We start from the raw sequence: 13199 nt of genomic DNA, 5'->3' as shown, positions 1-13199 counted from the left end.
ATGTGTAAAAGCTATTTTAACAAAAGACAATACTATATACAACCTATAAGTACCCCTGCCACTAGTTAATTCTTATTTAAATTTATCGTCTTGTGTGATTTTGAAATTGGAAGTACACAATCGGAATAATACTTAAATATTATTACTTCACTTAGTCGGTATGTCACGACAAAGTGTTAATTAAAAGAAATTGATGAATTAAACAAACTAGAATTAACGCCATCTATTGCGGAGAATGTGCAACAATATAGCAACGTGTAACGAGTTTGAAATATAACTAACGCCATCTTATTATAAAAAGAATAGTAAAAAAAATACTTCGATCAATTAATAAAAATAGTACTATGAAATTAAAGTAATATTTTGTCTTTCCTAAAAGATGAACGCTCCGCTACTTTTGGTAGTTCTATAGTGATACTATGCGGCTGCAGTTGTTTGGACTATCCAATGCGTCATGTATTATTGGGAGCACATTTATGCATGTCTTATTGATAGTTTTCTAGACCACCTCGTCTTTGGATTGAAACGACGATCTTAGTGGCGATGGCCGGGCGGAAGCTTTGCTTACTAATTGATTAATTTCATAAAACTTTAATAAAACCATAATTGAACTTTATCTATTTATTTAGTTAACAGTCGCAAAATTAAATAGAACTTATAGTAGGTATTTACAATAAGGGTTCTACCTACGTAGGTAACTCACACACCATTCAAGAAAGCATCAATTAACTTACAAAGGACACAATAATTTAAGGTCATGATATAAGGTCGTATAACAATAGTTTGTTAGTAATATTAAAATGGGAAACGACCTCTAACAAAAACAATAAACGAATTCCCAGTTCTCTCAAAGGATTTTTAATGAAAAATCGATAGAAAATCTGTTTTGAAATTGGAATAGAGTTTTTAATAAATTATTGTATCTCTTACCTTACGTATAAAAGGAATATTTATAATACTTTATATGTATTGTCATTTAGTCGCCCTAATACTAAACGAGAATCATATAAATTAAAATTTTAAAGACTCGCGTATTCGGCTAAAATAGCATAAAATAAAATCTTAATTATAATCAATTAAATACAAAAAATAAGTAAATAATTAGCGGTAATAATAGCTTTTCGAATATACTAATAAATAAAGAGCTAACATTGAATATAATTATGCAAAAAACATAGGATAACAAAAATTATTTAAAAAATCTAATTAATATTAGTGACGTGCGCAGATTTTTCCCGAAAATAATTTATCAAATTAGAACCTTTAGAATTTAAATCTCATAGTATAAATATTATTTTCAAAATCGGTGTATTCAACGTAGTATGGCCAACGTCCATTCGGTTCTCGTGTCCGATCACCGTAGTTAAGCAACGTCGGGCGCGGTCAGTACTTGGATGTGTGACCGCCTGGGAACACTGCGTGATGTTGGCCTTTCTTACTTTTGGTAAGTATTTTTAATTTTAAATTTTGCTGATATACATTTATTTGGAAAAATCTACATACGTCAATACAGGTCAAAATACACAACAATCAAATTTAAGAGCTACCTAAAACTGTAGCCATATTATCTTAATGCCCACCTATCTTAAAAAAGACTGTTTTTATCCTTAGTACACAAAAAGCTATATTTTCAAGTAGCCCTTTTGAATATTCTGTGTATTAGACCTCTACCTTGTAGGGTGAACCAGGAATATGGTCATCGCCCCACTTGACAATTACTATGTATTCTCCTCTGTCTCTGACCACGTACCAGCACTCATAGTTGTTCTTTCCCTTATGCTTCAATTGGACTTCATCGCATGGACCCTTGGGGCCGTAGATTCCGACGTATAGAATGTTGTTACCTGAAAGGATTTCACAGAATATTTTTGAAATGAAACTTCTTTATCGGCGTTGGAAAAAAATACAGTCACATTTTTACGTTACGCGTCTTCTTTTTCTTGTCCCTACCACGGTTGATTCGAAGAGATTCGAAGCCATTAATACCAAAAATGTATAATAACGATAACAATGACAGTAATAATTCTATTACAATTAATGAAGATCTGTAATAATCTTAGTAATAAGGTAAAATTAAATAGTTGTATTATTTGTATTCATGTCTATGATAATAAAAGCCTTTTGTTAAACTTTATCTAATTTAACTTTATTTATTTAACCAATTTCTATAAAGTTCGATATAGGAGATCAATTTTTCATTTCTAAGGTCATAGAAGTTTCACTACTTTCGTGTGTACACTATTACACGCACACATTTTTAGTAACAGATTTTTACCTACCTATATGTTTTGTGTGGTAATAACAAAAAATGCCGAAGTAAAACTTATTTCAAAAAAAAACTTTATATCTACAGTATATTAATGAGATCCCTTTCTTTGTAATTTTCAAGAGCGAAACCGACAGCGATCTTAATCCCAAAAATATGTTTTTCCACACAAATCCAAGGTTGCAACATCAGCGCACCGAATCATGAACTACATAGAAATTGCATACAAAAACGGTCGGCATCGGTATCGCTGTCGCAATTGAAAGTTACAGGTTCTATTAAAATATTTTGACGTTTAGTCTTAAGTATTATTCTTAATGGGTATTGGACTTTGAGGATCCATACAATATCACAAACTAAAAACATCACATATTGGTGGTACATGACGTTTTAACTAGAAGCGCCTTGAAACCTGGCGAATCAATAACTGTTTACGGGTTTCAAAAGCTCTAAATAAACGAAATAACAATCTGTTCTGTGTTATGGACTTCAACTAATAACATTTTTAAAAACTTCCATATAATTAATATTTATCTTACCCGCGTCGCCAGCGTGAACGGTGAACTGGTTGTGCTTGTTCAAGTACGCCTTCTTTAACCCCATACCCTTGCTAGTAACTTTGGTTGCGTCAGATTTGAAGTGTGGCAGAACTGGACCCTGTTTCTGTCCAGCCTTAGCTACTTTGTTAACCGTTTCTACTGTTACTGATGATGTCTCTTGAGCGCCGATTTCTGCCAGGTTTTCTCCTATAAGAGAAAGTTATAACTAGTAACTTATATCGTAATATAGTAGGATCAAATTTATGTATACATATTCGTCTAAATATACCATAATTCGTTCAAAACAGATGAACTAAATCTAACGAATTGGTTTTGTTTAAATGAGACCTAGTCTTTTACTATGCCGCTAAACGTTTTTTTATTATTTGAATAGTAACTTATAGAACAAAACATTTAGCAACTTATATCCTCTATATATCTATGTGAAATAATAAATATAATCTATAAGAATACTCATAATTAATAGGCAAACCGTAAATCATAGCGTTATTTATCTATGTGAAATAATAAATATAATCTATAAGAATACTCGTAATTAATAGGCAAACCGTAAATCATAGCGTTATTTAATGTAAAGATACCTGAAGCTTCGATCTTGAATGGTGACCCCACGATGTGATGACCATTGTATTTTATGCTCATGTAGTAGAATCCGGGAGCCAATGGCGTATACCTCACCTGATAAATTTAAAAAAGTTTCATAATCATATAAATTAAATTCTCACCAGTAAAAAAATCCTTAATCCAAAATAAAACCAATTTTAACTACCAATATTTGTAAATTACAATTATAAACTTTAATACTATTTAAACCAGTATTTTATGTCTTACCTTTATTCCGATTATCCTCACCAAGCAGTAAAATAAATACATATATTAGATTTTACAACAAACTATTTACTATCTGACTTGAAATCTACTGTCTTCAATATGGTATATAATAAATATTTGATTTATGTTGTATAGTTCAAATCCAATTCTTTCAACGTGGAGGACCCGGAATTAAGACAAGGTTTGTAAAACCTTTGTCGTTTACATAATAACAAAAATCCAATAAAATGGAGCAGTGTTGGCCTAATGGCGGAATAGGCTGTGCACTAATACATTTAGTGCGCTCCTACTGTGAAGGCATCAACAAAAGAACAAAAATTTACGAGATGTATCAAGTAAGCTTATGAGCTATATATTAATATGATATATATAGTTAAATTAACGACAAAGGCAACCAACCTCATCTACCCAACCCCACATTACCTTTTCATTAAATCATAAATAGTATTGTTATGTTTGTAATTTAATGTTAACATTCTTTATAAAATTATAAATTTCACGCAAAAACTATGACTTGCCTTGTAGCCCTCTTCCACCTCCGTACAGTCCATGGCCACACGTGAAGGTCCGTCCATGGTGACAGCGAGGATACCAGCTCCAGCGTTGCATGTGTCGATTATCAGGTCGGTCTTGGCACCTGATAGGAAATATTATTTGACAATTGACCAAGTCAAACAAAGTTATAGGATATCTAAGATTTCAATTTATTTGAGTTCTCGAAACGCCAAAAAGGGTAAGTTTTAACAAGTACACACGGTATTTACAACTCCTGCTATCGGAGGTTCAATTCGCGGCGGTAAAAGTATAGGAATTGTTTGGATACCAATTGAAGTATTTGTTCATTTATTTCGATTATGATTACGACATCAATGTATTTAACAATTGCTACGTAATTTATATAAAGATATATCAATCATAATTAACAAGACTATTTATAGTTATATAGTTATGCAAGAACAATATTTAACAAAAATAAACCCTTACCAGTTTTAACTGATCCCAAACCAGCGCCGTGAGCATGGACTGCAGCGGGATCAGCGTCGTCTTTGCCGACCTGTCGCAATTCAAAATAAATGATATTTTATTTATAAGCTTACAAGTGATGGAGTCTTTTTAGCAACATTGACTCTTTAAAACGGAAGTGAGGGCGTTATATTTATTACCTTTATCCGTAATGGCGAGGCTGGTATGTGAACTCCGTTAAACTTCACGTTGATGTTATGAACTCCATTCTCTCGTGGCATGAACCTGATGGAGTACTGGTCCCCATCAATGTTTTGGATGAAGCAGTCATCTGTCTTGCCTGACGGGGAGACCACCTAAAATAAATCGTTCGTGCAGTCTAGACTACTTTGTGATAAATGATGTAAGTTATTTTGAAAGCTGCCGAAGCAACAATCAGAAACTGCTTCATCTTATATTCTGCCTCAAAAAAGACTTCTCTTCTTTATACCATAGTTTAGTTTTCAAAAGACTTAGGGAGTGTATATCGCCTTTTTCAATTTCGATATCATGATGTAATAAATATTAAATATTACAATTATAAAACATTAGACTTTGACCTTCTTATACGCTTAAATGCTTATTAATTGTCGTAATAAATTATAATTATCATAATTATTAAGAGCCATCACTATGCATTTAACTTATGAAGGTTAAAATTACGCAATAAGACATCTTTTATTCTATTAACCTACTTTTTCGGAAATTTAGGTTAATTTTCTATTATATACATAATATAAATAGAATAATTCGCTTTAAGTTAGAATTATGCGTCATATATCATTCAAAACAAATATCCAAAGGATATAACTGAACCTAATTTATACATGAATAATAAAAACAAAAACCCATATAATAATAATGATATATATATATATATATGTATATATATATATCATTATATATATATATATAATATGAAAATATATAAAAATAATAGTAGATAAAGTACCTAGCCACCTTTAAAAACCCTTAATAATGTCAAAAATATTACATAATATTTGTGCATAAGATAGATTTGGTAAACAATGAAGTCACCATAACCATTCACAGAAACTAGATGATATAAAGCAATATGACTAATAGAAATGGCATATACATAGGTTGAAGTGAATTGAGACATAAAACATAAAATTACGAATTTAAATTAAAATAATGTATCATTTTAAATCAGCATAATAATGTAGGAGCATTGTTGGCCTAGTGGCTTCAGCGTGCGACTCTCATCCCTGAGGTCGTAGGTTCGATCCCCGACTGTGCACCAATAGACTTTCTTTCTATGTAGGCATTTAACATTCGCTCGAACGGTGAAGGAAAACTTCGTGAAGTAAGTGGCTTGCCTTAGACCCAAAAAGTCGACGGCTTGCGAGCACAGAAGGCTGATCACCTACGTGCCTATTCGATTAACAAATGATCATGAAACAGATATAGAAATCTGAGGCCAAGACCTTTTATAGCGCCATTGATTTTTATAATTTAAAATCCAGTACGGTTAGAGGACCATATCATACATTGAATGTTAGTACAGTTTTTATTATATAAAAGTTAATTACTTACCTATTAAATAAAATCAAATCATATTACGTTAAAAACACGTACTTAATATTTTCATTGCTACAAACGAAATATTTTTTTATCGTGTAATATTAAAAAAAATATTGAATTTTCCTATTCAGTTTTTTATACTAATTCTTCTTCAACTTTCTACCAATTACTAAAGTTTAGTTTAGATAAGTGAACGTCGAATCACTGTAAACTGACAAATGGACTTTAAACATTCAATGGGCGTGAAGAATTTATTTAACAATATATTTTTTTAATATTTCATTTTTATTCCGCAGCAATTTTATTTATTATATGTTCCTTATGTTATTCATAGTTTAATAAAATTGTAATGAAAAGAATAATAATTTTCTATATATTTTTTTCTATGAGAATTAATCATTTAATTTAGTAGAGGTCGCCATGTTTGTTACAACTGGTGAAAATTTTTATCAAACCTGCGACCCTTAGAAAGAAATAAATCAAGTAACTGGTCAGTCACAAGTGTTACCATATTAAATAACGTATCACGAAACTTTCATATATTCATCGGGCAACTCATAAAATATTATATGAAATATTGTGGTCACGTGCGGCCGATGTTTTATTACATTTTTTTGCAATACCCGTGATATATTGTTCTTTAATCGGAAAATCGACCCGACAACCCACAATGGACCATAGGTTGGAAGCAATTTGGTGTTGATGATTAAAATTAATATATTTATAATTTCTATTTCTTCTGTTTCATTTATTTCACACATATGAAAGTAAACTATATATACCATAAATGGTCTTGAACTTTAAGCAACTTCAGCTTTAACGCTTTTGATCAACGCTTCCGGGCCATATGAATTTATAAATAAATGATTAGATTTTTTAATATAACAATACTAGACTACTAGAGAACCCCGACAGACGTTGTCATGAATGTTATTGACAGCGTCCCAGTCCCAGACAGTTGTCCCAGCGATGACATGATTAGTAGAATTATATATACAAAGACGTAATCATACTGATACCCAGTACATCATACTGATACTTTGTAAACGCTATTTATGCTTGAATAAGTTAATAGAACTTGTATTAATACTGTTATTATCATTTCGAACACGATAAGGCTACTCAGTAGATATTGAGGATTTTACTTAGACCGTTATTGTTTAGGAAATAGCGACCTAAACAAGCAAAGCTGCTTTACAGTATACTAAGCTGCATCTTTAATACAATATTGCATGTTCCCACGATAAATCAACTGACCCCTACTTTGGGCGAACAATCGCGGCATTGCGGAAAGAATATTTGAATCCGCATACATTTTTAATGTGGCGTTACACGTGTTAATCCCTATACATAGCAAATCCTGGGAGATTTATTCGTGCACAGTATAAAGCGAATTGCGAATTATTCAGTCCTTCACCGATCAACTAAAGCCAACCACGAGCACTTTACTATTGTGTTTATCCAGCTACCAATGCAATCGACAAAAATCCTATCCATTACAATATATCCGTCTTTTTTTATTTCAATATACTACGTAAAAGTTTAACTTTTAAACTCAAGCATCGTTTTGCAATTTCATTGTAAAAGGACGATTTTTAAAATTTTAAAATCGTACTTTTGCAATTATATATCCAACATTTTTACATATAGAAGAAGTTTAGGTTCTATTAATTACACACATTTAAGTTATAGTATCCTTTACCCCTGATGATTGATTTCAGACATAAGTTTTTGTTATACAAACGTCAACAGTACATTGGAGAGCAAATGTACACCCTAACTAACGACTCAATAAAACTACTTTTATCTTAAAGGTATGAAAAATCCGGAACTCTGTTTCATAGTAAATTCTAATTAAACAAGACAGTTTACTTACAGTGCCATTGAGCTGTCCCTTGGCCCCATTTAGTCTGATGTAGAACTGGGTGGGTTTGTCCACTTGTGCTGAATCAGGGAATTGGGCCACCTCCAACAGGTGGGCGTCACCCACTGCTGGACTGATGTAGACCTTGAAGGGTGAGTCTGGGATGTGTTGCTCGTTGAATTTTAAGCCGACACGGTATTCACCTGTATAGAAGCAACTGTTACAGGTTTCTGATCGTATATTACTCAAGGTATACCAACGATATTGTCGATGAATATTTAGAAGAATTCATCTCTGTTAAATGATGAAGAAATAATAAAAGTTCGTTAATTTTATTACTGGATCTCGTCCCAAGGCGACATTGTTCAGACACATTTTTTCTCCTGTGTCTTATATCTTGTTAAGTAAGCGATTAGAACGATATGAACGTAGGACCGACAAACATACCATATTCAATACAAATTCTGCCATGGATCATAGGACCACGACAATACAGTCCTACTGTATTTAACGGGACCAGAAAATTGAAAGACCAGGATCTAGGACAATAGCATTAAATCTAACAAACTGAATGTAGATCACTAACTAACTATTGGTAATAATTTCTAAGTAATATTTACGCTTATCACAAAGAAATTCAACAAATTCACCAATACATAAGTGAGATAACATAAACACATCATCATACTAAAGAATGTTGAAAATAAATGTTTAATATAATTTTTGTGTAAATAAAAAAGCGCAACACCTGTTTCACTATAACATTTCACATGTGACACAAATTATCCACTTCCGATCCTCAAAGTTCCGACTTATTTGCATCGTTCAAAAAACTCGATGAAAACGTAAAAAATTCAATAAGAACTTCATTAGAATATAAAAACTGTATTTTGGATTGAAATGAGCCACTAACGATGTAACAATAATTCTTCTTTGGGCCGAGATATTTAAATTCTGCTCAGTTTTAGAGATCCGTTCAAGGTCCAATAATTGTTATAACATCATGGGTTAAATTAATTTAAGTTATATTAATTGAATTTGTTCAAGATGCAGGGCGTCTATTAAACAGATATTTTTAAACTCAATCAAATTTATCAAACTCATTTATTCATATAGGTAACACTTATGAACGTCAAAAATATAAATGTATATGAAGTGCTTCTAATTTTACATTTACTGCCAGTTTTCAAATCAAGGAGGTAGAAGGGAAGAGAAGAACTGGCAATAAAGTCTCCGCCACATTACGCAATCGCCAAGTTTTTGTTTTACACGTTTGTAAGGAGCTGCAACCATTACACCATGTTCCACATGACATCTTAATTAATATAATAATAAAATAAATTAAAAATAAAGATTTGTCCTCTATGAGCAGGAGGCATGGTGAAATAGGATGTAATAGAACTTAGGATAGGAAGCATAGTCTAAATAAATAAAAAATGTGTGCGTGTACTGTACACACGTAAGAAGGGAAACTTCTTTATGCCCTTATTTTACGAAAAATGATCTACTATAAGCAACTTTATAGAAATTAGTTAAATAAAGTTGAAATAGATAAAGTTAAATGAATACAAATAATACAATTATTTAATTTTACCTTATTACTACTAATATTATTACATAATTTCATTAAGTTTAATATAATGATTGCTATCATTGTTAAACGACATGCTATCCCTACTCCGCTGGAAATAGTACTCTTCGAATCATCCTTAGTAGGGACAAGAAAAAGATGACGCGTAACCGAAAAATGTGACGCGTAACTGAAAAATCTGACGCGTAACCGAAAAATGGGATGGTAAATTTATTTCCAACGCCGATAAAGAAGATTTTTCACTTCTTAAAACTTACGTATATTAATCTAAAAATACTAGTTGGAATTTCTAGACATTCTTAGAGGCCGATACGTGCTTGGCTGATGTTTTTTACGCTTGAATCTTGTTACAACGCGGTAGGCATATTGTTGTTGTAGATTTACATTTCAAGTATGCTTTTTAGGTCACTTTTTCTGACTAAATTTTTTTTCTCGAATTAGATAGGTCTACCAAGATTAATAGGTTATACGCCTTAATTGAATATTTCTAACAAGTAGCTTAGTCTCATTCCAAATATATTTTAACACGACAATTTTTGGTCAAGAGCGGGATTACAAACAAACCTTAAATAAATGTAATTAAAAAGAATAAATAAATTATAACTAGCTTTAAAATACAAATATCGGGTGGCGCAATAGAACTTGCATTTATTAAGTATAGACTAAAAAATTAATACTAAAGGTATAAATAAAATATAAGATGATTAGGTAATTTAATGTAGTTTATTTATAAAATAACATCATCCAAATTTCAAAGACGACACTCCTCTAAACGCGAACGCAGATTTGTGAAAACTCTTACCAATAAATCTGTAGAACTTGTAGCGACGAAGTTTACAGCGTATTTTGAAGTTGGATATATATTTACAAATTTCAAACAGGATTTTATGAAAACACTTCTTCACATTAAGGTTTCTATAACATAAATATATCTTTACCAGCCCTACCATGAAGGTTGAAGACTACTTAACGCCAGCTCAAATTTAAACTCGACTTTTCTAGTTTATTACGCAAAATATGTGTATGAAAAATTAGAAGCGCTCGGTGGTTACGCGCTTAGAATTGACGAAAAGACGCATTGTACTTAAGCGTTTCCTTGTAAATCTAAGCAGTTTTGTTGAACTGTCGTTTAAGGCTATGTTTAATTTCGGAATAATCAATACAAACAATATACTCGTAAAAATTTACAATCGCCGGCGTTCCATCATAGCCAGGGTTATGTTTTTTCACTATCCCCATAGTCAATTAAAATGACTCTTAAACACCAAAGGAAAGGAATCCGAGCTCTAAACAGAATTTGTCCGGCCCCATTGTGTTTCAAACGATAAAAAATTCCGCCAAATATTCGTCAAAGAACGGCGTCTTTTTACGTTGGCATACTTCATAAGTGTATCGCTGTTGGAAATTTTTAACATCCACATGAATAATGACTTAAGTCTGTGAGACAAAGGGTCGTTAAACTTGTTTGATTTTTATTAATTAAAAAATTAAATCTCATATATTTATACATGTGATAATCGATTTTTGTTTATTAAAACTACTACAGCAAGTAGTGCATATTTATAATAAACATAAATGTTAGTGGATTTTAATAATTCTTGTTAAAATAATTTGTTATATAATTTTCTTGTAATATATATTTTTTGTTGATATGTTGCCCGAGACTGAATTACATGTATTCTTCTATGTAACAAATAAGATAAAAATACGCTTTCATATATAGGCTTTTGATACGCGGATTCATTTTATTAATTTAAATCGAAGTCTTCCGTGTAAATCGTATAAATTTCAAGTAAATTTTCAGTGTTCTTGTAAAGTTACGCAAAAAGGTGCAGTGCAATTTAACTAGTCGATAACTATGTGTCTTAACTTTGAATTCATGCAAAATTCTTTTTGTCTTATCTCTCTCTTATACTCTTTTCTTTCTTATGTTACCCACAAATTGACGTCTAGCACTGAATAAAGATATATTTGCTCCTAAAAAATAATTAAACCGATCTGAGCTATATATATCCTATCCTTATTTCCCTTGGTCACGGCATCACGCGTGAACGACTGGACTAATTTCGCTAATTCTTTTTATGTTGTGATTTTTATTGTCAGGAGAAGCTTCTTATGAAAGAAAATAACGAGAAAATTGTGCGTAAAATTAGAAAATTTAAGAATATTTAAGATAGCTATTTTTTTCAGTGCATAGCGCCTTTACAATTCAAACCTTTTTCATGTAACTTTATGGCGTTTGACATAACATTAACAGAATGCGTGCTGCAAATACCGTCAAAGAGGATGTAAGAAAAATAAATATATTTTAAAACAAATGCTTCTATCGGAGTTATTATATTAATAAAATACATAAAAAATAATTACAGTCTCTAACTGTTTGAGGTGTTAATCTTAAAAATCCATGTTTTTCACATGGCCATTTAAATATCGCCTGTTCCCGTGTCGGAATACCAACAAAACTATTTATATTCGCGCCAGAAAAACAAACAAAGAGTGTTGCATATCATAAAGCATTAAAATAATAAACACTTTGTTTCTGAAATATTATTTAAATAATTATACCAATTCGAAATCAATATTCATAGTTAAGACAGGACAACGTCTGTCGGGTCCACTAGTACATAAATAGTTATGATACTGAGCGATGTACTTACAAGAATCTAGATTTTATATCACATTTGAAAACTCAGCACCTTTTTAAATCTTACTCGTTCATTACTGTGATGTGATTAAAATATGTAATCGAAACCCACCTAACCACAGATACAGAATATTATGCAAATATTGCATCTGTTTATCGTTATATCAAACAGTGATTATGTGCAGATGTAGCCATAATTGAATTTTATTTGCATAATGTAAGAATTAATATCACAATAACTACTGTGAAGCTATTTGTTGTTTTTATCTTGCGCGTACGTAAAGAAACTGCTTTTAGCAGTAAGACCGCCAATTTACATCCTTTATCTTTTTTATTGTATTTTATATTTATTATTTCTGCATTTTTGGGATATTGTGGTGTACATTGTGTTGTTGTTATAACTTTAACCTACGGTTGAAAATACTTTTAAATAGATTTTAGCACTAAAAATTCTATTGGATACATTTTCTTTTATAGAATCTCCGAGTTAATATATTGACAACCTAGATATCTGTACGTGTACCGGACACATCTACCAACTCATGTCAATGATGGTTTTTATTTATGACAAGTAGCTGATCATGCTTTTGACCGACACACATCGTCGATTTTCTAAAACATAATTATTTCCTCAAAATGTTTTCGTTTGTCGTATGAGAACTGTTAATTGCAGACAAAAAAATACACTTTAAATCCCATTATGTAAATTTACAATATGTACCTACTGATGGTATGCGTACGTTAAAATACGTGCAATATGTGAAAACGCTTTTTTTTATAATCACTGAGAGCAGTCTTTTGCTTGTTCATATTTTATCAGACAATTTAAAAAAAAAGAATCGACATATTTGTGGCTTATTTTTCCAAAAACACTTCAAGCCATTCTCAATGACGCT

General features: G+C 31.3%; 1 protein-coding gene across 5 annotated transcripts in view; it reads right to left on the bottom strand.

Annotated features, from left to right (window-relative positions):
- Positions 1-606: 606 nt before the first annotated feature.
- The window catches only part of LOC123715016 (filamin-A), a 44529-nt gene continuing 31936 nt past the window's right edge, over positions 607-13199 (bottom strand). For all 5 annotated transcript variants that reach the window (XM_045669791.1, XM_045669789.1, XM_045669790.1 and 2 more), the window contains 7 exons: positions 8081-8271; positions 4821-4976; positions 4642-4711; positions 4176-4294; positions 3408-3504; positions 2806-3012; positions 607-1844 (listed from right to left, as the gene is read on the bottom strand). In XM_045669791.1, the coding sequence (XP_045525747.1) occupies positions 1660-1844; positions 2806-3012; positions 3408-3504; positions 4176-4294; positions 4642-4711; positions 4821-4976; positions 8081-8271 (1025 nt within the window). In that variant the 3' untranslated portion in view covers positions 607-1659. The remainder of the gene's footprint in view (positions 1845-2805; positions 3013-3407; positions 3505-4175; positions 4295-4641; positions 4712-4820; positions 4977-8080; positions 8272-13199) is intronic.

Source organism: Pieris brassicae, chromosome 10 (genome assembly GCF_905147105.1).
Source record: "Pieris brassicae chromosome 10, ilPieBrab1.1, whole genome shotgun sequence".
Lineage (NCBI taxonomy): Eukaryota > Metazoa > Arthropoda > Insecta > Lepidoptera > Pieridae > Pieris > Pieris brassicae.
This window is presented reverse-complemented; position numbering and strand designations above follow the sequence as displayed.